The 26,400-nt window shown below is 43.6% G+C and overlaps 1 protein-coding gene across 1 annotated transcript; it reads right to left on the bottom strand.

Moving 5' to 3' along the window:
* On the bottom strand, positions 1–21,188 carry supt7l (SPT7 like, STAGA complex subunit gamma). Its single transcript, XM_080192982.1, has 4 exons — positions 20,525–21,188; positions 14,915–15,239; positions 6,135–6,375; positions 1–2,142 (listed from the first exon to the last, which is right to left on the bottom strand). Exons 1-4 carry the CDS (start codon positions 20,935–20,937, stop codon positions 1,874–1,876), a joined length of 1,248 nt encoding a protein of 415 aa, XP_080049108.1. The 5' UTR covers positions 20,938–21,188; the 3' UTR covers positions 1–1,873.
* Positions 21,189–26,400: the final 5,212 nt, after the last annotated feature.

Below are 26,400 nucleotides of genomic sequence, written 5' to 3'. Positions count from 1 at the left end.
CTTGAATGCGGGTTACAGGGTCAATGGCAGGGTTCTGAGGAATGTGGAGGAACAGAGATCTTAGGGATCATATCCACAGATCTCTGAAGATTGCCACTCAAGTGGATAGAGCCATGAAGGTGGCTTATAGTGTGTTAGCGTTTATTAACAGGGGGATTGAGTTTAAGAGCCGTGAGGTTATGCTGCAACTGTTGGTGAGACCACATTTGGAATATCGTGTTTCACTTCACTATTAGAAGGATGTGGAAGCATTGGAGAGAGTGCAAAAAAGATTTACCAGGATGCTGCCTGGTTTGGAGGGTAGGTCTAATGAGGAAAGGTTGAGGGAACTGGGGCTTTTCTCTTTGGAGCGGAGGAGGATGAGAGGCGACTTAATTGAAATTTATAAGATGATGAGGGGGATAGAGTGGATGTGCAGAGACTATTTCCTCGGGTGGATGTAGCTGTTACTAGGGGGCATAACTATAAGGTTCATGGTGGGAGATAATAGGAGGGATGTCCAAGATAGATTCTTCATCAGAGAGTGGTTGGCATGCGGTTATTGGATAGGCACATGGAGCACACCAGAATAATAGGGAGTGGGATAGCTTGATCTTGGGTTTAGACACAGCTCAGCACAACACTGAGGGCCGAAGGGCCTGTACTGTGCTGTTCTATGTTTATTAATTGAGCTTAAAATTCCACGAGCTACCCTGGTCAGATTTGAACCCTGTCCCAGAGCAATACCTGTGCCTCTGGATTACCACTGCATTTGTCAACAGCCTCTGTCAATCTTCTAACTGTCCTCTCTGGAAAGATATAAGCAAGTGATAAAGTGGAAGTCCATTAAAAAATGCAAGAGACTTGATGGTTGGTTTTCACATCAGAATCTTTCATATGTTAAAAACTTAAAAGATAATTTGATGCACAATAAATATTGAACCCAGCACTGTGAAGTTTACATAATTTGTTTCATTTACAGAAGATACATTTATTCAAAGGTAAACTCACTGAGCCTGAGTGCCCTGTCGATGATGAAGCTAAAAGACTGACTTACATTATCCTAAGTGCAACTGCAAATGTAGAATCACTGCACGCATTAAATGCTCCCTAAACCTCCTGTTCATGTCTAAAAGCAGTTAGCATTATCATGTTCTTGTGTAAATCAGTAGAGTAGCCATCCAGTCATTGATGTTCTGGTTCTTGCTATGCACATGAATGGCCATTTAGTCTGTTTGAGGGACAAATGCTTGTAAAGACACTGTTTACATTAAATATGGTACTATGGAGCAGAAATGGAATTTCACGGGAATGGGATGGCAAACGCAGTACAGAACTTTAGACCTCTCAGCATTAATTACATTATACTTAGGGGTTTCATGCTTATGAGTCCCTTCTTGCTTAGTGGATGGACATGTTGATTTCATTCACACTAGTGACACCTGATAGCCATTTGGGGCACAACTGGCAGTCATGTTGGTTACATAACAAGCAACTGAATAGGTGAACAGTTGCCCTGTGATACAATATAGTATACAAATACATCGTTTCTTTTCATTAAAAATTTGCTATCGTTCTGAACAGAACTCAAACTGGTGGAAAATAGGATTGCATTCATTCAGCCACACAGACTCACAACACCTAGATTCTTTTTTCCCAGTCTTCCTCTTCAGCACAAATACAATTAACCTGAAGGAACCTCAGGCTGTCAAAGCTTTTTCTGTTATTGTTTTGCTTCCATCTCTTGACAGCCAAACCTACAATAATTCTGAATTAGATTTCAGTTTTAATGAAAATATATTTCAAGTTAGCATTCATTATTAAGGAAAATAACTATTCCAAATCAGCATCTGAAAGATTAAAAAAAGGAGATATTTGAACACCCAATGAAACTTCACATCTTCCTCATCTTTTTCTTCGGTCGCTGATTAAAAACAGGAGAAGAAGCTATCAGGCTGTCAGGTGAGTGGGATATATAGCTGCCTTCAGAGCCAGCAGTGTTAGGGGTTTGTGGGATGCCAGAGTCACTCATGGCAGACATTGGCTCTTCAAAGACATCATTGCCCAAAACACCATGAGGAGGTCCATTGCCTTCTTCACTTTCCTGAGGCTCCATCTTAACTTGAGTTAGGTTCCATAGTGGAGAGCTGCTTACCTCGGGGCCTGAAGGAAACAAAGCAGCAAAAAACAATAATGAAACAAAAGCATTCTCACGATGTAGGCAGTGAAGAAATGTGGTTGAAAATAGCAAGGCTGACATTTATTGCTCGTTTGTTAGTTGCTCAGAGGTGGCAGTGTTGTCCATCCAACATCTTGTAATCGATATTCCCATTTATAAAATCTAATATTCTACTGGTTGGCTTCATTCACCTGCTCTCAGTTTCAGGGAACTGTATTTGAAGCCTCAAGTCTCTCTAATCATCCAAGCTGGTCAGTAATTTCCATTAACATATAGGCCCACTTGGCGTCTTTATTACTTCTGCACTGTTTTTATCTTAAAACTTCCATTTGTTTATACATTAAAGGGAGTTATAAACATATATGGAAAGTGGCAATATCATTGTCCACATTAAATTGTATGTACCATCTGTCTACCCATTCTGCTAGCCTAAACAGAAAATGCTGGAAAATCTCAGCAGGTCTGACAGCATCTGTGGAGAGAGACCAGAGCTAACATTGAGTCAGGATGAATCTCAAGAGTCATTCAGGTTCAAAACCTTAGCTTTGTTCTCTTTCCACAGATGCTGTCAGACTGCTGAGATTTTCTAGCATTTTCTGTTTTTGTTTCAGATTCCAGCGTCTGCAATATTCTGCTAACCTGTTTGGCTTCCTGATGTCTTTTGACCATTTTTATTGCATACCAAACCTCCTATTTTCCTGCAGTTAGAACATTTTGCAGTTGTATTTCCTGTGCCCAAGTCCAAATATCAGAGAGCTCTGCACTCAGTCCCACTCAAACTGATGGCAAAATGAAACTGTTGAAAGTCTGAAGTTAAAAATAGAGGCCTAAGTGACAGCTAAACCAGTTTGCATTCGAGCAATAAATAGGCCCTGGTGGATTCACAGTTTGCAACCCAGAACACACTGTCTCTATTAGATTCTGGCCGATGAAATGCACATTTCTTGTTATAATTTCATAAAATATATAAATCACCGACTTAGGAAGTTGTGAGTTGCTGTTTTCTATTTGAAAGACTTCCTGCATCATGCACTATGAAACTGGGGAGGCTATGGTGTTCCAATCTATACTGCTGGATTCCTGCTACTGGAGAGTTGCAAGTGGTGAAAAGCCATTCTACTGAACCCATTGACTAGTCAGCAATGCTAATCTGAGAATATTTGCAACAAAAAGAAAGCACCACAGAACTGTCAGAGATTTTGGGAGAGACAGGCAAAGCCATCCCTTATAGTATCATCAATAAAAAGGAGAGAGGCAAGCAAAAGTAGGCCTTTGCTCACACTCTTTCAAGAAATATAGGTCAAGAAAGGCCTTTTCTGCGCTATATGCCTCTATGACTTAATGACTCTAAGCAAGTCATTGTGAAACTTGCAATACACGTTCTAGTTTAAATCCAATATGTGGCCATGAACCATAATTGCTTCTACGAATGTCATGAGCTTTTTTAAAATCTATGAAAGCAGTATAGGTGTGTTACAGAGTCTTAATACATATCACAATCCCTGAATACGTTAATCACAAGCCTATATATTCTCACACATGAAATTTAGCCAGACTACTGCACAAGATATTTGAGGATATACATGCCATGATGATAAAAGAACTGACTTAAAGAGCCAATGATACCAGCAGCATTTTAAAGTACTATTAAAATCTCTAAATACCACAACAAAGCCCTACAATATTAAGCAACTATTTGCCTCGTGCAGAACCTAGTCCAACAGCCACAGAAGAGCAGCTCTATGGAGATCCATTGTTTTTACAGCATGAACCTCCAAATTCAAGGCTTCGATGTCATTGTCTCCTTCCAATTAAAGCAGCATCTAGATTTTCAGCATGAACATTACCTCCCTCTTCTACCCTCCCATGAGAAACACACACAGAAACTCGAAGCAGGAGTAGGCCATTCAGCCCTTCGAGCCTGCTCCACCATTCATTTTGATCATGGCTAATCATCGAATTCAATATCCTGATCCCGCCCTCCCTCCCCTATATCCCTTGATCCCTTTAGCCCTTAGAGCTTTATCTAATTTCTTCCTGAAATCAGACAACGTTTTGGCCTCAATTACATTCTGTGGTAGTGAATTCCACACATTCACCACCCTCTGGGTGAAGAAATTTCTCCTCACCTCAGTTGTAAAAGGTTTGCCCTTTATCCTCAAACTATGACCCCTAGTTCTGGACTCCCCCACATTCTTTCTGAATCTACCCAGTCAAATTCTGTTAGAATTTTGTAAGTTTCTATGAGATCCCCCCTCACTCTCTTGAACTTCAATGAATGTAATCTCAACCAATTTAGTCTCTGTGCATTTCCGCCAACCACACTGGTTCATTAATGTCTTCTCTCTATACTGTGTTGCAGCACTGGTTTTTTTCTATGCTGATCGGAAATTTCACCAATAATGCCAACCTGGTTCACTGGCTTTTAATTCAAAAGAACATAAGAAATAGGAGCAGGAGTAGGCCATCTAGCCCTTCGAGCCTGCCCCGCCATTCAATAAGATCATGGCTGATCTATCGTGGCTCAGTTCCACATTCCCGCCCTCTCCCCATAACCCTTAATCCCCTCTCTTATCAAAAACCCATCAACCCGCGTCTTAAAAATATTTAGCGAGGTAGCCTCCACCACTTCAACGGGCAGAGAATTCCAGAGATTCATCACCCTTTGAGTGAAGAAGTTCCTCCTCAACTCCGTTCTAAACCGCACCCCCCTTTATCTTGAGGCTGTGCCCCCTAGTCCTACTATCCTTTCTGAGTGGGAAGAGTCTCTCCACCTCTATCCTATCCATCCATCATCTTATACGTCTCAATGAGATCTCCCCTCATTCTTCTAAACTCTAACGAGTACAAGCCTAATTTATTCAGCCTCTCCTCACAGCTCAACCCCCTCAACTCCGGCATCAGCCTAGTAAACCTCCTCTGCACTCCCTCCAAGGCCAAAATATCCTTGCGTAAGTACGGCACCCAAAACTGCACACAGTACTCCAGCTGCGGCCTCACCAATGCCCTAAACAGCCGCAGCAAGACCTCCCTACTTTTATATTCAATCCCCCTCGCTATGAGGCTGTGCGTTTAAGTACCATTGCTCCACTTGAAAGTGTAATTCAGGTTAACTTATCATTGCTACGTTGTTAAAGGTGCTATATTTTAGATGAGATACTAAATACAGTCTATCTGTTCAATGGACATAAATGATCCAATGGTATGTTTTAAGAGCAGTTTAGTTTGTCTAGTGCATTGGCTAAAATGGTTCCCTCAACCCCCTCACCAAATAATTATTATGCATATTGTTATACTTAGGAGGCTTTTGTGTGCACACAAACTGTCCTGTGACATCTGCATGGAAATCACTTCAAAGCATTTCACCATACCTTAGAATATCCCCTGGATAAGAAAAGCACAATATATGTGAATCACTGAATCCCTACAGTGTGGAAGGAGGCTATTCGGCCCATCAAGCCTGACAACAAACCCTTCTAGCTCTTTCTTTTCGGTTTTTATAGTTTGTTAGATAAGGCACTGACTTAGTACACTATTCTCACCAGGCTTCACGAATATCCTCAAGGGGAAGAATTGGAGTTGTCAGGCACGAGCTATAGGCCAGAGGAAGCCTTCTGGCGTCACACCACAGGAGGCACAAGGAAGCAGCAGGTTTGTGAAAGAAATGCTTTCACAGAATGACAAGCTCTTTACCCAGCCTCCATTTTGGCTCAGAAACCATTCCATCTCTGGGAATGAATACTCGTATGAATTCATTTCCGGGAGAGTAGTGTCCTGCCATTCTAAATGCTAGACATAGAACACCCCATTGACTGTTTTACTTTAACTATACATAATGTCCATGTTGAAAATAAGGACATCTGCAAAAATAGGACATGTGTTGCCCGACCCTAAGGTGTCCATAATTCTTAAGTTTCACTGTCCACCTTCTGGTATCCCAGTGAAGAAATGTGGTAGAATTTAGATGTCCGCTCACCTGACGTCTGTGGCGATGCATCAACCTCCAGTGCAGCAGCAAAGCGTTCATGAGCCTGTGCCAGGACCCCAAGCTGCAAAGCTTGTTCGCCTGCAGACAGATCGGACTCATTCTCTTCATTGACAGGGAAAGCAATATCACTGATGGGTTCATCCTTTATTTTCAATGGTTTAGTGTCCTCAGTTGACACCTTCTCGGGACTAACCAGTTTCTCATATTCTTCAGCCAGCTGCTTGCTCACCTATAGGTAACATGATGCATAAAGTCCATGAGAAAACAGACAGTAGGTGAGATCACCGAGTGCCACTCAGACATATCCTGGTGGGACAATATTAATGCAGTTTTTTTTTTTAAGTACGAGAAAATAGACCAGTTGCCTTTCACTGTGAACAGGTGTAACATGACTAAAGGTAATCCATAATTCTACTCCAGCAATGTCCCAACTTTAGAAGGTACCAATGTTGCATGAATGTAGTCACCCCATGTTCTATCTTCAAGATAGATAAGTCGCCAGACCGGATGGGATGTAGCCCAGGTTACTGTGGGAGGTGAGGGAAGAGACTGCAGAGTCTCTGATGATGATCTTTGCGTCATCGATGGAGATGGGAGGGGTTCCGGAGGATTGTGGATGTGGTTCCTATTTTCAAGAAAGGGAACAAGGATAGCCCAGGAAATTACCGACCAGTGAGGCTGAACTCAGTGGTTGGTAAGTTGATTGACAGGACACTGAGGGACAGAATTTATGAACATTTAGAGAAGCTTAGTATGATCAAAAGTAGTCAGCATGGCTTTGTCAAGGGCACGTTGTGCCTTATGAGCCTAGCTGAGTTCTTTGAAAACGTGACTAAACACATTGACGAAGGAAGAGCGGTGGATGTGGTTTATATGGACTTCAGCAAGGCGTTTGATCAGGGCCCCTAAGTAAAACTTCTTGAAAAATTGAGGGGGCATGGGATCCAAGGGGCTGTTGCCTTGTGGATCCAGAACTGGCTTGCCTGCAGAAGGCAGAGTGTGGTTGTGGATGGATCTTTTTCTGCATGGAGGTCGGTCACGAGTGGAGTGCTCCAGGGATCTGTTCTAGGACCCTTGCTGTTTGTCATTTTCATAAGTGACCTGGATGAGGAAGTGGAGGGACGGGTTGGTAAGTTTGCCGACGACGCGAAGGTTGGTGGTGTTGTGGATAGTCTGGAGGGATGTCAGAAGTTGCAGCGAGTCAGAGATAGGATGCAAGACTGGGCGGAGAAGTGGCAGATGGACTTCAATATGGATAAATATGTAGTGGTCCACTTTGGCAGGTCCAAAGTGATGGAGTATAATATCAAGGGTAGGACTCTTAGCAGTGTTGAGGATAGTAAGAGTTTTTATAAATATATAAAAAGGAAGAGGCTGACTAGGGTGAACATTGGACCCTTAGAGGATGAGAGGGGGGACTTAGTGGTAGGGGATGGGGAAATGGCTGAGGCCTTGAATAACTTTTTTGTTTCGGTCTTCACAGAGGAGGACGTGAATAATTTGCCGGGTGTTAGCGATGGAAAGATGGTAGGAGTGGAGGGCCTGAATGACATTATTGTTACTAGAGAGGCAGTGCTCGACAAACTGGAGGGACTGATTGTGGACAAGTCCCCAGGACCGGATGGAATGCATCCGAGGGTTCCGAAAGAAATGGCGGAGGTGATAGTGGATGCCTTGGTGATTATTTTCCAAACGTCGCTGGATTCCGGAGAAGTGCCGGAAGATTGGAAAACGGCTAATGTTACGCCGTTGTTTAAGAAGGGTGGCAGGCAAAAGGCAGGGAATTATAGGCCGGTTAGTTTAACGTCTTGTTGTAGGTAAAATGTTAGAATCCGTGATCAAGGAGAAAATAGCGAGGCATCTTGAGGAGAATTGTTTGATAGAGCAGACGCAGCATGGTTTCGTTAAGGGGAAGTCGTGTCTGACGAATTTATTGGAGTTCTAGGAGGATGTGTCTAGGGTGGTGGATAGAGGAGAGCCGGTGGATGTGGTCTTTCTTGATTTTCAGAAGGCGTTTGATAAAGTGCCTCACAAGAGGTTATTACAGAAGGTCAGGGGGCATGGAGTTGGGGGTAGGGTGTTAGCGTGGATAGGGTATTGGCTGTCAAATAGGAGGCAGAGAGTGGGGGTCAATGGGTGCTATTCGGATTGGCGGTTGGTGACTACTGGGGTGCCCCAGGGGTCGGTGCTGGGGCCTCAGCTATTTACCATTTATATAGATGATCTGGAGGAGGGAACCGAGTGTATGGTGTCGAAATTTGCTGATGACACCAAGATTGGTGGAACGACAAATTGTGCGGAGGGTGTGGAGAGTCTGCAGAAGGATCTAGATAGGCTGGGTGAATGGGCCAGGAACTGGCAAATGGAATTTAATGTTGGCAAGTGTGAAGTTGTCCACTTTGGTAGGAATAATGGTAGGGAGGACTATTGCTTACATGGCGAAAAACTGCAGCATGCGACGGTGCAGAGGGACCTCGGGGTCCTTGTGCATGAGTCACAAAAACCCAGCCTGCAGGTGCAGCAGGTGGTCAGGAAGGCAAATGGGATGCTGGCCTTCATAGTGAGGGGGATTGAATATAAAAGTAGGGAGGTCGTGCTGCAACTGTACAGGGCACTGGTGAGGCTGCAGCTGGAGTACTGTGTGCAGTTTTGGTCGCCGCACTTACGCAAGGATATTTTGGCCTTGGAGGGAGTGCAGGGGAGGTTTACTAGGCTGATACCGGAGTTGAGGGGGTTAAACTATGAGGAGAGGCTGAATAAACTAGGCTTGTACTCGTTAGAGTTTAGAAGAATGAGGGGAGATCTCATTGAGGCGTATAAGATGATGAATGGGATGGATAGGATAGAGGTGGAGAGGCTCTTCCTGCTCAGAAAGGACAGTAGGACTAGAGGGCACAGCCTCAAGATAAAGGGGGGGCAGTTTAGAACAGAGTTGAGGAGGAACTTCTTCACTCAAAGGGTGGTGAATCTCTGGAATTCTCGGCCCGTTGAAGTGGTGGAGGCTGCCTCGCTAAATATATTTAAGACGTGGGTTGATAGGTTTCTGATAGGCAAGGGGATTAAGGGTTATGGGGAGAGGGCGGGAAAAACAGACACGACAGATCAGCCATGATCTTATTGAATGGCGGGGCAGGCTCGAGGGGCTAGATGGCCTACTCCTGCTCCTATTTCTTATGTTTTTAGGATCAGAAAGACCGTGGGGTCGGGGTCCGTAGGACTCTTAAATTGCCCTCGCAGGTGGGGGATGTGGTCAAGAAGGCGTATGGTGTACTAGCCTTCATTAATCGAAGGATTGAGTTTAGGAGTCGGGAGATAATGCTGCAACTTTATAAGACTCTTGTCAGACCCCACTTGGAGTACTGTGCACAGTTCTGGTCGCCTCACTACAAAAAGGACGTGGAAGCTATTGAAAGGGTGCAGAGGAGATTTACAAGGATGTTGCCTGGATTGGGTGGCATGCCTTATGAGGCTAGGTTGAGGGAGCTAGGTCTTTTCTACCTGGAGAGACGAAGGTTGAGAGGCGACCTGATAGAGGTTTATAAGATATTGAGTGGTATAGATAGGGTGGATTCTCGGAGGCTATTTCCCAGGGCTGAAATGGTTGCTACGAGAGGACACAGGTTTAAGGTGCTGGGGAGTAGGTACAGAGGAGATGTCAGCGGTAAGTTTTTCACTCAGAGGGTGGTGAGCGAGTGGAATCGGCTGCCATTGGTGGTGGTGGAGGCGAATTCGTTGGAGTCATTTAAGAGACTTCTAGATGAGTACGTGGGATTTAATGGGATTGAGGGTTATAGATAGGCCTGGTAGGTAGGGATATGATCGGTGCAACTTGTGGGCCGAAGGGCCTGTTTGTGCTGTAGTGTTCTATGTTCTATAATTCACAATGCTTGCATTCAAGCTCAAGATGAGCTGAGTTAAGATCATGGGTGGCATGGTGGCACAGTGGTTAGCACTGCTGCCTAACAGTGCCAGAGACCTGTGTTTGACTCCAGCCTTGGGTGACTATGTGGAGTTTGCACATTCTCCCTGTGTCTGTGTGGGTTTCCTCCAGGTGCTCTGGTTTCCTCCCACAGTCCAAAGATGTACAGGGTTAGATGGATTGGCCATGTTAAGTTGCCCTTCAGTATCCCAAGATATGTATGTTAGGGCTTTAGCTATGGCAGATGCATGAGCTTAAGGGAATAGGGCAGAAGGGAGAACCTGGGTAGAATGCTCTTTCATAGAGTTGGTGCAGACTTGATGGGTTGGATGGCCTCTTTCTGCACTGTAGGGCTTCTATGGTTCCATGTGATCTCATCAATGATCTATATAACTGAAGTATAATATCTTTACTTCTTTGTTCAATTCTACTCGTAATAAAGCGCTGCATGAGCTTTCTTTCCTACATACTAACTTTTTGTGACTCATGCACTTGAACCCTTAGATCTCTCTGCACAAATTGACAAACAGCATGACTTCTGTAAAGCTAAATCAACATCAAAACGCAATCTTTCTGACCATGATCTGACCTATAACCTCGACAACTGCATCTCCATGGATGCAGCTATTTTAGATTTTTCTGAGGCTTCCTTATGTGATGTCCAACCTGAGTCCCCACTGTTTAATTTAAAATCTTCTCTACAGCCTAGTTATATCTCTTGCCAGAACACTGGTTTCAGTATGGAGGTTCTCAGAGTCATAAATCCTACAGTGCAGAAGGAGGCCATTTGGCCCATCATTTCTACACTGACAACAATCCCACCAGGCCTTATCCCCATAACCCCACATATTTACCCTGGCTAGTCCCCTGATACTAAGGGGCAATTTAACACAGCCAATCCACCTAACCCACACATCTTTGGATTGTGGGAGGAAACCAGAACACCCGGAGAAAACTCACGCAGATACAGGGAGAACATGCAGACTCCGCAAGGACAGTCACCCAAGCCGGGAATCGAACCTGGGTCCCTGATGCTGCGAGGCAGCAGTGTTAACTACTGTGCCACCCCTTCTGATGCATGTATCTACGTGGGAATTGTTTGTATAGTTTACACATCCAATGGGCAACCTCCCAGCTCCCTAGGACCCTGTGCGAAAATCTCCAGCTCTGAGCTTGATTCGGAGACTTGGAACAGATGCTTGGTGCTTATTTGGATAGTTATCAGGAAATGGTAGTTTTTTTAAAACCAGGTCTAACACCTGGATAATTCCACAACCAACCCTCTTGCTGATAATTAACAATCAAAAACCATCCCCATCTCCAATCACACAACTAGACCCCAACACTCAACTACCTTGGTCCGAACCTGTTTGGGAGATTTGAGCTAACGTTGCAGAACGGAAAGTTGTTTTTTTTTTTAAAAACAATGCTCACATCTATTATCAAATGAACCATTGAAGTACAATGACACTGGAATACATTGTGTAAGCTCTCAGCTCCCTGAAGATGGGGATAGCATATACACAGTACTTGTAAAAATCTGCTCGTCAGAACCATTGTGTACTGCTAGGCCATTTCCAAGGGCAGTTGAGAGTCAACCACATTGCTATGGCTCTGGAGTCACATATAAGCCAGACCAGGTAAGGACGGTAGATCTCCTTCCCTAAAGGACATTAGTGAGCCAGATGGGTTTTTCCGACAATCGACAATGGTTTCATGGTCATCAGCAGATTCTTAATTCCAGATATTTTTTATTGAATTCAATCTGCCCTCACTGGATTCAAACCCGGGTTCCTAGAACATTAGCTGAGTTTCTGGATTAATAATCCAATGAGAACACCACTAGATTATTGGCTTCCCTTTAGGGTGTCCACATACGTTTAGTGCAGCAGTGGATGGACACTAATCATTGTCTGGGAACTTGGCTAGTTTACTTAGGTCAGAGTGTTGAGGCAACTACAGCACCTCATTACCACTGAATAAAAGCAAATTACTGCAGATGCTAGAATCTAAAACCAGGTCTAATAAGCTTTGACAAAGGGTCATCTGGATTCAAAACATCAGCTCTTTTCTCTCCTTACAGGTATTGCCAGACCTGCTGAGATTTTCCAGCATTTTCTCCTTTGATCTCACTACTACATCCCAGGTGAAATCAGCTATCATGATGCAGTCAAAAATGGAACCTGGGATTTTAAAGAAAGAACAAAGAAAATTACAGCAAAGGAACAGGCCCTTCAGCTCTCCAAGCCTGTGCCGACCATGCTGCCCAACATAAATAAAACCTCTTACCCTTCTGGGGTATATATCCCTATATTCCCATCCTATTCACGTATTGTCAAGAAGTCCCTTAAAAGTCACTACCGTATCTGCTTCCACTACCTCCCCCAGCAACGAGTTCCAGGCACTCACTACTCTCTGTGTAAAAAATCTGCCTCGTACATCTCCCTTAAACCTTTCCCCTCGCACCTTAAACCTATGTCCGCTAGTAATTGACCCTTCCACCCTGGGAAAAAGCTTTTGACTATCCATTCTGTCCATGCTTCTCATAATCTTGTAGATTTCTATCAGGTCGCTCCACAACCTCCGTCGTTCCAGTGAGAACAAACCAAGTTTCTCCAACCTCTCCTCATAGCTAATGCCCTACATACCAGGCAACACCCTGGTAAATCTTTTCTGTACCCTTTCCAAAGCCTCCACATTCTGGTAGTTTGGTGACCAGAACTGAACATTATATTCCAAGTCCAGCCTAACTAAAGCTCTATAAAGTTGCAACATGACTTGCCAATTTTTAAACTCAATGTTCTGATAAAGGCAAGCGTGCCGTATGCCTTCTTGACTACCTGCATTGCCACTTCCAGTGATCTGTGTACCAGCACATATAGATCTCTCTGCCTATCAATACTCTTAAGGATTCTGCCATTTATTGTATATTTCCTATCTGTATTAGACCTTCCAAAATGCATTACCTCATCTTTGTCTTGATTAAACTCCATCTGCCATCTCTCCGCCCAAGTCTCCAACCCACCTATATCCTGCTATATTCTCTGATGGTCCTCATCACTGTCCACAAATTCACCAACCTTTGTGTCATCTGCAAACTTACTAATCAAACCAGTTACATTTTCCTCCAAATCATTTATATACATTTCAAAGGTCTCAGCACTGATCCCTGAGGACCGCCACGTGTTACAGCCCTCCATTCAGAAATGCACACTTCCACTGCTACTCTCTGTCTTCTTTGACTGAGCCAATTTTGTATCCGCCTTGCCAGCTCACCTCTGATCCTGTGCAACTTCAATTCCTGGACCAGTCTGCATTGAGGGACCTTGTCAAAGGCCTTACTGAAGTCCAACGTAAACATCATCCACTGCCCTACCCTCATCAATTATCTTCTTCACTTCCTCGAAAAATTCGATCAAGTTCGTTAGACACGACCTTCCCTTCACAAAACCATGTTGCCTCTCACTAATACATCCACTTATTTCCAATGGGGAATAAATCCTGTCTCAAGAATCCTCTCCAATAATTTCTCTGCCACTGATATAAGGCTCACCGGCCTGTAACTACCCGGATTATTCTTGCTATCCTTCTTAAACAAAGGAACAACATTGGCTATTCACATACCAATCCAGATGCTTCTTAAATGTTGTTAATGTGTCTACTTCCACCACCTCCTCTGGCAGTGCATTCCAGGCACCAACCATTCTCTGCATGAAAACTTCCCCCTGCACATCTTCCTTAAACTTCCCCTCTCACCTTGGACTCATGTCCCCTTGCAATTGATACTCCCATCCTGGGAAATAGCCTCTGACTATCCACCCCGTCTATGCCTCTCAAATTTGTAGATCTCTATCAGATCTCCCCTCAGCCTCTGCCTTTCCAGTGAAAACAATCTTAATTTATTCAACTTCCCCTCATAGTCAACACCTTTGAGACTAGGCAACATCCTGGTGAACCTTCTTTGTACTCACTCCAAAGCTTCCACATCCTTCTGGCAGTGTGCTGACCAGAATTGCACGCAATACTCCAAATGCGGCCTAACCAAGATTTTATATAGCTAAAACATGATTTCCCAATTCTTGTACTCCTTGGTGAGTACCTTACAACAATGTGAATACTTGGAATAATAACTTTACAGACAGTAATTATTGCATTTATTTTTATTTATTATTGCACGGGGGAGGCAATGGTCTGGTGGTATTATCATTACACTATTAATTCAGAAACTCAGCTAATGTTCTGGGGTCTCAGGTTCAAATCCTGTCACAGCTAATAGACGAATTTGAATTCAATAAAAAAAATTTGGAATTAAAAATCTACTGATGACTATGAAACCATTGTCGATTGTCGGAAAAACCCATCTGGTTCACTAATGTCCTTTAGGGAAGGAAATCTGCCATCCTTACCCACTCTGGCCTATATGTGACTCCACAGCCACAACAATGTGGCTGACTCTCAACTGCCCTCTGAACAAGGGCTACTAGGATGGGCAATAAATGCTGGCTAGCCAGTGGTATCCGTGTTCCACGAATTAATAAAAAAACTTATGTAGGATCTTCAATACAGCAAAACGTCCCAAAGTGCTTTACTAGAGCATTATCAAACAAAAAAGGACATTAAGCTACAAATGTACATATTAGAACAGATGGTCAAAAGCTTGGTTAAAAAGGTAGATTTTTTAAGAAACATCTTAAATGAAGAGAGGGAGATAGAGGGAGGTAAAAAGTTTCAGCAGGGAATTCCAAAACTTAGAAATTGACAGCAGAAGACAAGGGTGCCAGTGTGCATTATTTTGACCCACTGACAGAGGATCTGAAGTGTCTGAGAGTGGGTCAGTGACGTGACCTACCTGCAGAGTGTAGCTGTGATAGTCCTTGATACGATGTTGCCAGAACCTCTGCAAGGAGAGCACACTGCCGATTCCCACCTCATGGAATACCTGTTCCATCACGTCCTGGAAGGGGGTCTGCCCGACCCGTGCTTCTCGATCTGTGGCAAAGCGCAGGAGCTGCGTGAATTTGAAGTAGTAATCGCTGGCGATATCGGTCAGCGTTTCCAGAACACCCTCGTGGGCAGACTCAAAGCCTGCATGTGCTAGGACTGTGGCAACTGACTGATAGAGGAGCTGTCGACAAGATGTCCAACTGAGTTCCGTCACTGGCTCGCCTTTCCCTCTAAGGAACACAAACCAGAATCATTACAACTAATTCTTTAGGGAAGGACAGGCTGGTGCAGCTACCAATAGTGATACCATGCTGAAAACAGGGGCACAAAATTGTTCTTTGTTCAGCCAGCTGTCTGGAGTGTAGAAACCCATCACCACACTGAAGGGAAAGATTTTTTAAGGTGTAAGTTTATTTATTAGTGTCACAAGTAGGCTTACATAAACAGTAGGGCAATGAAGTTACTGTGAAAATCCTCTAGTCACCACGCTTTGGCGCCTATTCGGGTACACTGAAGGAGAATTCAGCAAGGCCAATGTACCTAATCAGCATGTCTTTTGGACTGTGGGAAGAAACCAGAACTAGATAAGTGGAGAAAATGCAAACTTCACACAGTTATCCAAGCCGGTAATCGAACACGGGTCCATGGCGCTGAGGTAGCAATGCTAACCACAGTGCCACCCTTAGGAAACTCCCTTTCCCAGAAAGCTGTTGAATCTAAATCAACTGAGATTTGAACATTAAGATCAATAGTTTTTTTTTGGATTAACATCAGTCATCCAACTGAATGGCAAAACAGGTTCAAGAAGCTGAATGGCCCACTGCTGTCCTTATGTATCTAAACTGGGAACGGGGAAATCCAGAGGCAAAGTTTTTTTAAAATCGGAAATGCACACCTTTTTCCTCACAGCAACCACTTGCCTGAGATCAAGATTGTTAGAGATGTTAAATTGCAACGGCAAAAGTTTAGGGAGTCTGAGAGAAAGTGGGTGCTACCAGCTGGGGTTAACCAGCTAAAACTGTGCAGTTTATCAGCACGGAGCACTGGTATGCTTCTTCCTGTTCTTCTGGCAAACACCACACTATTTGTTATAGCACTAATTTAAAATCATAGAGTCATAGAGGTTTACAGTACGGAAACAGGCCCTTCGGCCCATCTTGTCCATGCCACCCTTTTTTTAAAACCCCAAAGCTAATCCCAATTGCCCGCATTTGGCCCATATCCCTCTATGCCCATCTTACCCATGTAACTGTCTAAATGCTTTCAAAAAAAAACAAAATTTTACCCGCCTCTGCTACTACATCTGGCAGCTTGTTCCAGACACTCACCACCCTCTGTGTGAAAAAAATTGCCCCTCTGGACACTTTTGTATCTCTCCCCTCTCACCTTAAACCTATGCCATCTAGTTTTAGACTCCCCTACCTTTGGCAAAAGATATTGACTATCTAGCTGATCTATGCCCTTCATTATTTTATACACCCCCATAAGATCACTCTCAGCCTTCTAAACTCTAGAGAAAAGACCCAGTCTATCCAGCCTCTCTTTATAACTCAAACCATCAAGTCCCAGGAGTATCCTAGTAAATTTTTTCTGCACTCTTTCTTGTTTAATAATATCCTTTATATAATAGGGTGACCAGAACTGTACACAGTATTCCAAGTGTGGCCTTCCCAACTCCTGTATTCTATGTTCTGACCAATGAAATCAAGCATGCCGAATGCCTTCTTCATCAGTCTGTACACCTGTGACTCCACTTTCAAGGAGCTATTTGTTCTGAAACTCTCCCCAGTGCCCTACCATGAACTGAGTAGGGTTATTTCCAAGTGCAAAGAATTCTACTGACCTATAGGGATATATCCTGAGACACTAGTGAACAGCCTGGGTGGTCAATCATTAACAACGTGATTGAGAACATGGGGTCTGAGTGGCAGTATTTATGAATCTCGTCTGCTGATTTAAGGTATTTCCAGGATTTAAGGATTCCATTTTATAGCTTTAAGCTGAGAAAGATTGCTCATCTTCCATGCTCCTTTGTTTAAAGCTGCCAATCTGCATAATTAATTTGTAGAGTTAACTTACAAAAAACTAATTTTCAGTAATATGGGAAAAGAGCAGGGAGTCGGACTAATTAGATAGCCCTTCCAAAGAGCTAGCACAGGCATGGTGAGTCAAATGGCCTTTTTCTGTTCTAAGAAGTATTCTCCTCTTGCCTGGACAAGTGCAGCTGAAAGAGCAGTCAAGAAGCTCAACACCAACAAAGGCAGAATAGCCTTGGTCAGCACACCATTCAGCAGCTTAAGCACTCACTCCATCCACCACTGTACACCATCTACAAGATTTACCAAGGTTCCTTTACAGTAATTACAAAACCTGTGACCTCTACCCACCTGGGACGATAAGGGTAGCTGATGCATGGGAGCACCATCATTGCAAGTTCCCCTCTAAGGCACACACTATCCTGACTTGGAACTACTTTGCTACTCCTTCACTGGAGCAAAAATCTGGAACGCCCTTTTTAATAGCAATGTAGGTGAACTTGCTGGAGGGGCAACAGTTCTCCATCTTAGAAGGACAGAACCCTTAAGAGTTCTGATAGGCAAACGGATCTAGGTACACAGGTCCCTGAAAGTGGCAACACAGTTGCAGAAGATAATCAAGAAGGCATACAGCATGCTTGCCTTTATCAGCTGGGGCACTGAGTTTAAAAATTGGCAAGCCATGTTGCAGCTTTATAGAACCTTAGTTAGGCTGCACTTGGAATAGTGTTCAATTCTGGTCCCACACTACGAGAAGGATGTGGAGGCTTTGGAGAGGATACAGAAAAGATTTACCAGGATGTTGCCTGGTATGAAGGGTATTAGCTATGAGGAGAAGTTGGAGAATTTTGGTTTGCTCTCACTGGAATGATGGAGGTTGATGGGCGACCTGATAGAAGTCTACAAGATTATGAGGGGCATGACAGAATGGATAGTCAGAAACTTTCTCCCAGGGTGGAAGAGTCAATTACTAGGGGGCATAGGTTTAAGGTGCGAGGGGCAAGGTTTAAAGGAGATGTACGAGGCAAGTTTATTACACAAAGGGTGGTGGGTGCTTGGAACTCGCTGCTGCGGGGGGGGGTAGTAGAAGCAGACATGATAGTGACTTTAAGGGGCATCTTGACAAATACATGAATAGGATGGAAATAGAGGGATATGTTCCCCGGAAGGGTAGAGGATTTTAGTTCAGTTGGGCAACATGGTCAGTGCAGGCTAGGAGGGCTGAAGGGCCTGTTCCTGTGCTGTAATTTTCTTTGTTCTTTGTTCACTTTCCCAAGGGCAATCAGGGATGGTTAATAAAATGTTAGTCTTTCTAGTGATGCTCTCAGCCCATGCAAGAATTAAAAATGAACAAGAACCTGACTACATAATCTTAATAGATGACATTGTAATGGGAACATACCTTAACATAAAAAGAGCAGAAATAATTAATCAAAATTCTATGACAAATCTTGTTGTTGTACAACCTGCTCTACAGAGAAAGCATGACTGCAATGTGTTTGAAAAACTGCAGGCGTAAAAACAAAGTAATGGTTAAGTGATCTTAATTTTCTGTTTTAAAACCTTTAGATTTATGTTTAAGTTTATTACTTTATTTATTAGTGTCACAAGTAGGCTTACATAACACTGCAATGAAGTTACTGTGAAAATTCCCCAGTCACCACACTCCGGCACCTGTTTGGGTGCACTGAGGGAGAATTCAGCATGGCCAATGCATCTAACCAGCATGTCTTTCAGACTGTGGGAGAAAACCGGAGGAAACCCACACGGGGAGAACATATAGACTCCGCACAGACAGCAACCCAAGCCGGGAATCGAATTTGGTTCCCTGGTGTTGTGAAGCAGCATTGCTATCGTGCTGTCCTGAGACAAATCTTGATTTTAACAAGCTGAAGATGCAAGGGGTTGGATAAGTGTGTTCAGAGGAACAAGCAGATTAAATTCAGAGCAGCATTGATCATAATAGTGACACCAATTTGAATAACCACTGCATTCCATGAGAATCATAGTACATGGGCCATTCAGCCCATTGCGACCAATCTACACCGTTGCTCTTTCCTTATGGCTGCAACATTTCCCCCTTCAAATATACACATGTAACTGCAATAAGTCCCATGAATTTCTGCACTTACACAATTCGTGGACTACAGTTTTGCTCAAAAGTAGACCTGGAGGCAGGAAAAGTGCTGTATCAAGTAGATCTTAACGATAGCCAAAGATTTGTTGCAACAAATCACTTGACCTAACCATAGCAGGATCGATACAGCAGAGTTATAGCCAGTGCAAAAGAAAAAACAATTGCGATAATATAGAAGGATACAGTTCTCCTTTAAGTGCCTTGTCGAGATTTAAATCACTGTTTTTTTCCCAATTATCATTATTATACCTTGAAGAACATTCTATCGCAACACCTCTATAGATCATTCCTACTCCATGACACAATCTGAACCACAGGTTCGTAGCAGTACTCTTGTCAGAAAGTTGTAGATTCAAGTCTCACTCTTGAGAGTGCAACACCTAATCCAGATCGAGCACTGAATGAGTGCTGCATTATCAAAAGTGGCATCCTCTTAAACTGAAGCCCTTGTGTGCCCTTAAAGATCCCACTACACTAGTTCAAAGAAGTTGTTGTTTCTTTTCCCATGCTTAAGAGGTGCAGGAGGCTGACTTTCATGTTTCAATACCTATCTTTCCTGGAACAGATAGTTAGCCTACTGCCAGAGACTTATAGCTAAAGGGTGCCGCTCCATATCACGCATACCTTATCAGTAATCATAGAATCCTATGGTGTAGAAGGAAGCCATTTGGCCCATCAAGTCTGCACTGACCACAATCCCAACCAGGCCCTATCCACATAACCCCATGCATTTACCCTAGCTAGTCCCCCTGACACTGAAGAGCAATTCAGCATGGCCAATCAACCTAACCTGTACATCTTTGGACTGTGGGAGGAAACTGTGCGCACGGATGAAACCCATACAGACATGGGGAGAATGTGCAAACTCCACACAGTGACCCAAGCCAGGAATTGGACTGGGTCCTTGGCGCTGTGAGGCAGCAGTGCTAGCCACTGTGCCACCTTGCCGTCACTTCTCTCCCACTCTTACCACTTGCTATTGGCATGTGTTGGAAGGATTTTGCAGGTTGATATCAACTTGTTGGCTGCATTGTGAACACAACTTCCTTGTTCGTTATGTCTAAGAGAACTGAAGGCGAGATTGTGGCTGGAGCTTCTGTCTCGGAGGCAGGGACGCTACCCACTGCACCACAAGACCTCCCCTATTTCAAGGGAGTGCTTAGACCAATATTTACCCTTCAGACAACATCAATAAGAAACAGATGGTGATCTGATCATTGTCATGTTACTGTTTGTGGAACATACTTCATAATTGGGTGCAATGTGCTGTGGAATGTTGATGGAAGATGCTGGGCCAATGCAACAACTTCTTTCCTTGCAAGCTTAGCACGTTTGAGCTCACCTGTAGAAGTCACTCTCTGGATCACTGTGCCTCAACTGGAAAGGCAGCTTTGGGCTTTTACTGTCAAGAGGTAGCAGTTCCTCCGGAATGGGCGGCGAGTTGGGTACTGGTGGCAGAGCTTCAGCCTCCTCTGCCTTCACTCCTTCCAACTGCGGCTGGCCCTGTGCTTGAGCAGCAGCAATGAGGCTCCGGAGTCGCCGGTTGTACTGCAGCAGTTGAATGGTGTGGACGGTCAGGCCGCAGGGCTCAGACGGCACATCCAGTGTGGTCGCTGGTCGGGGCCTGTCGGCCGAGGGCTGGTGCAGTGGAGGATCCTGGATTTCCACCGTCCTGAACTCCCGCTGCAACAGGTCAAAAGAACTCCGGCTGGGCTGAGCGGAGGACACTGGGATCTCACCCCAGTACTTTATCATCTTCACTCTCCTCCCAGCTTTGGGTCAAATGGAGATTTGTACAGAGAAAGCCGAGATGAATGAATTTAAATAAAGCAAAGTCAAAGCTACAGTGTGTTGAGTTAACAACAGATTTGCTAAGGACATGCGGCTGTTAGGATTTTCCAGGAGTAGTGAAAAGCAATGAATCAACAAACTGACAGGACTTTTTCATTCTTCTGTATTGCCAACTGCCTTCAGGCTCCTTCAAACTGACTGCAATGTCTCTGGTGAAATCTGTCAAAATATAAAAGAGATGCAATTATTTTATTACATGTAGATTGGTTTAGTAAATATAACTGTAGGGCCTCAAATATAAACAGGGAAATACGATACTTGATGTTTGCATCATCTGGCAAGGCTGTGATACCCCCTATAAATACTGGCATTTATCTGGGGACCCGGGCAAATACTGACCAAACTTCTGGGGGACCCTCTGCAAATACCAAGAGAGTCTTGGGAATCTCCAGAAAATGCCACCAAACACCTTTGTTAATACCAACAAACTCCCAGGGATGCACTATAAATACCAAAACATTTCTGGGGCTCCCTTCATATACAAATGCACCCCAGGGAACCTCCCGTAAATATCAGCACTCTCCCAGGGACCTCCTGTAAATGCCAACACTCCCCTGGGGACCTCCTGTAAATACCAGCACTTTCCCAGGCACACACCTCCCCCCCCGCCACCCCCCAAATAATGATACACTGCTGGCAACCTTCTACATGTTCTCTGGGACCCCATGTAAATACTGATGCACTTTTGGGGATTCTGCATATACTGACATGTTTCAGTGATTTCCTTGTTCCAACTTCAGAAAGACATTACCTGATACCAAAAAAAAAAATGCAAAATAAAAGTTTGATATAAACTACAACATGTAAAAACCATGAATACAGAATTTGAGAGATAATATGTTCATTGGGTGCAAGATGTATGGTCCTAGACTGACAGAAATGTAATGACCTCACAGACACCCATGTCTATCTTCATAGGTTCCAGAATATCTGCAAACCCTAACTTGAAAAGCTACATTTCAGAATGAAACTCAATTCTCCAGACAGCAGGAAATGCATCTACAGTTTCCTGACTTTGATTTAACAGAATAAAGATGCAGCTCCCCTTTCAAAGTTGTAAAGAATTATGATTAACTCTGAAAAGAAATCTACTTCCATTGACATTTATGTAGAATATTGTTGTTTCAATCACCAATGGCCTCATCAAGTGAACAGTTTAGTGAAAGTTACTAAGGCTGACAGAAGCAAGGGGCTGAATTAGCATTCACAGTTGAGGTGACAGCTTATTCAAGTATAAGGTTAATGGCAGTGTCTATTCTGATTACTGATCTCTCTCTGTTGTCAGGTTCTGTCATTTTTCAGAGCTTGCTTTGCTGACAATGCACTCCGCAATCAGCTCATTTTGGGGCAAAGAATATATGCCTCATTAGTACCTGTTTTTGGACTCTACGAATACCCAAAGCCGCAAGTTGGACTCTACGAATACCCAAAAGCTGCAGGTTGATATCAGTGTAGTTCATACAACAATATCCTACACAAATCCCCAATATCATCTTGGACTATATATCAGTATGGAGGCAGTGATTGGTAGGATAAGCAGGAAATCATCAATCAATGTGCATTGCTGATTTGACAGCAGCTCTGCCAGTTTGGAGTTTAACACCCCTGGCAGCACTTGGTCTGAACTTTAAATTGCTGAACAAGTATTCAAGTTTCTGAGCGTGCAGATCACCAACAACCTATTCTGGTCCCTCTACGTTGACGCTACAGTTAAGAAAGCCCACCAACCCCTCTACTTTCTCAGGAGACTAAGGAAGTAGCAATAATAAAAGTCATTGCAATAATAAATCAAATCAACAGCAAGAAACCCCATTCCAGCTCGGTTTGATAGGATCATGACCTACATACGGGTTACTTACTGGCTGTTTTCTTTAGCTGTTGTTACAATTCCACAAGTGTTTAGCAGTTTTCTACAGTGGTTTCAAGGTGTAAGTGTCTACAGTGAGTGCTATGGCAGATACTGTAGGGCTTTCTGTTGGCTACAAGGCTTCTATAGAAGTCAGCAGATCCCTGGCATGGCTGCACTAGTAGGTGCTTCCCCTTGGAATAAAGTGTGACGAGGAAAATGAACAGACACCAGGCAAACTACTGGAAGAGGGAAAAGAAGGTGGAGTGGAGGGCTCTAAGCAGGGGGCCCTAATCACCCCGTATATTCAGGGAACAATTATGTGACCTGAAGTGAGGAACAACGTGCAAGCTGCCTGAGCTCTCATAAAGACATGCTTGCTGAAATCTGTGACCTGCTGCAGCCTGAACTGCAACCTCAGAGCACAAAAACAACCACATCATCAATGGCTGTGATGTGGCTGAGACAATATACTTTGGTGTCTGCTCCTTCCAGGCTATAGCTGGAGATATAAAGTTTATTTATTAGTCACAAGTAGACTTACATTAACACTGCAATGAAGTTACTGTGAAAATCCCCTAGTCTCCACACTCCGGGTACACTGAGAGAGAACTTAACATAGCCAATCAATCTAATCAGCACGTCTTTCGGACTGTGGAAGGAAATCGGAGCACTTGGAGGAAACCCACACAGACATGGAGAGAACATGCAGATTTCAGACACAGACACTGACACCCAAGCCAAGAATCGAATCTGGATCCCTGGCACTATGAAGCTGCTGGCCCAGCCAGCAACATCCACAGATAGCAACCCAAATGCTAACCACTGTGCCACCATGCCGCTCAAGTTTGTCAACAAAAGTTGCAACTGATGGTCTTAATTCAAAAGAGAGTTAACTACTTCTCATTTTTTCTTGCCGGAGAAAGATGACTGAGGGAACATGTAGCTTCTTTAAGATTGCTGGCTTAGCAGGATATCAGTGACTCGACGCACATTGCTTTGCAGTTGCTGCATGTCGACTCTATCCCATTCCGACAGAGTGCAGCTAGTATTTGACCACTGGCAGTGAATCATGCAGGTCAGTGCCTGATATCCTGGCAGCAATCATATTGTTTTCATTCTGCAGCGGTCCACTGTTTCATCTGCACTTGTGCACTGGAAGCTTGGGTTATCATGGCTAATAATTCCAATAAGTGACTGATGTACTTGTGTGACAGCTGTATACAATGAAATGCGACAGTGCAGAGCATTGATTATGCTGAAGCATCACTTCCACTCCCTGGACAGCCTGCAGGAACCTCGCAGTACTCCTGCACTATTCAGCGAAGGGGCAGTTAAGATTTGTGTAGTTTGCTGTATGTTGTACAACCTGAGGGTACAGCCCATTCGCAGTTACATGGTTAACAGTTAAAGAGCTTGAGGAGAAAGAAGAGAAGGGGAGAGGGCAACCTAGGCTGCCCTAGTTTCCACAAACGCAGTGCCATTTATGGAGAACTTCACCAAGTGCGATACAATGATCTCGAGCCCAATTCCCCATTCAGCAGCATCCCACATTGCACCTTCCTTCTACTGACCAACAGTGTTTGCTTGGCCACAATGCATAAGTGAAAGCTATTACTAAACAAAATTATCTATAGCAAATTATAAATCTAATCATGCCAATGACTCAATGAATAAACATTGTACATTCCCTTAACATGCGGCTTTGCCAGCAATGGAAGCTGAAAGATCAGTCATCAGATGCTGTATTGTGTTTGAGCCCACATCAACATTTCCTCAAAAGCTGTGTGCATCTCTGTGCAGCAATGGATAACACGTACATACGAAACATGCTATGTATAGAAGCCATTTAAAAAAAAAATGCATGCCTATGCAGCAGGATCAAAGGAAATGCGCAGGGCAAGAAATGGGCCACACTCCCAAAGGAAAAATTAGAGTAAACATTGGTCCACAAATGTGCAAATGGAATTTGCTGCAATTCCCATGTTGGAAAGGATGTGGCTCCAAGCTCTGCGCAAAGGTCTGAACCAAGTTGGTGCCAGACTCCTCCATTTGGACAAGTTGGGCTGAAGGGCCTGTTTCCATGCTGTAAACCTCTATGACTCTAGGATGTTTCCATTGGCATTGTTATAACTGCCATAGACTGAGGCTTTTAAAAAGGTGTTTGAATTTCTAGTGACTAACTGCAAAGATTGCCCTACAAGATTTCAAATTTTAAGACTTTTACTGTAACTAACAAACTAAAAGCAACATTAACCCGGTATTGTGAGATTTCTTACTTTGTAATCGATGCCTTGATTGTTAAGGGAAGTGTCCCATATGCCTTTTTCACTACCGTACTAACATCCCCTTTTGCTTTCAAAGATCTACAGACAAACACACCAACGTCCCTTTGTTCCACAGACCTTCCTAGTGTCATGCCATTCATTGAATTCTTCCTTGTAAATAACACCTTCCAAAGTGTATCACCTCATACTTTTCAGGGTTAAATTCCATCTGCCATTAATCTGCCCATTTGACCATTCTGCCTATATCTCCTTGTAGTCCAAGACACTCAGCCTCACTGTTATCCACCCATCCAATCTTAGTGCCATCTGTAAATTTAATAATCCTACCCAGCACATTGTCATCTATGTTGTTTATATAAATAATAATAGGGGACAAATAATAGGGGATCCAGTAGTACCTACTAAACACTTGTTTCTAGTCACTAAAGCAGCCTTGTCATCACCCTCTGTCTCCTGTCAGTACAGCTAGTCTGGTTATTGTATGAATATCTTCCTGCCAGTAAGTCAACCTGGGCTTCCCTTTAACCCTTAGCAACTAAGCCACCCAGAATTCAGAACAGATCTCATGACTCCTTCATTCCTCTATTTTATCATAAGCTAAATAGGTAGTTCCAAAAGATAACAATCCTACAAACTTCATATTTGTAACACCTCGCTTTTTGACATTGACTGCAGGCTCTTTTGACACTGACTAGCAGGCTTCCCAATACACCAAGCATGTGATTGGGCATATCCATTTGCGTTCCTCTTCAAGGTGTCCCAGTGAAATCTTCACTTAGTCCTTTGCAGTAGTACATATTTTACAGACTTACTGTCTGCATAGAAATACATAAAACCATAGTTAGAGAATTTAAACACATATTTTTGAAACTATTATTTAACAGGCAAACATCTTGGCTAATGGCATAGGGTTCTAAGGCATCATGGAAAATAAGTCAACAGGCCAGTAAAGTGGAGCACATTCCTTATAACAATACATTCGTAGAAACATAGTTCTTATCAGCATGAGTACCAAACAACTCAGTCAATGAGGCATTCACTGAACAAGGACAAGTTTGTGATTCCAGACAGCTAACGAATAGAACAAAGAACAAAAAGAACAACACAGCACAGGAAACAGGCCGTTTGGCCCAACAAGCCTATGCCGCCATTCAGTGAGTGCCTCATCTACCTTCTTCTACCCATGACTTTTGTCTGCGCCTCTTGGAATCCACAATAAAGGTGTGCAAACTT

This window comes from Carcharhinus amblyrhynchos, chromosome 7 (assembly GCF_965287045.1).
Source record: "Carcharhinus amblyrhynchos chromosome 7, sCarAmb.v2.hapA, whole genome shotgun sequence".
NCBI lineage: Eukaryota > Metazoa > Chordata > Chondrichthyes > Carcharhiniformes > Carcharhinidae > Carcharhinus > Carcharhinus amblyrhynchos.
Note: the sequence above shows the minus strand (reverse complement) of the source record. Positions and strands in the feature narration are given on the sequence as shown.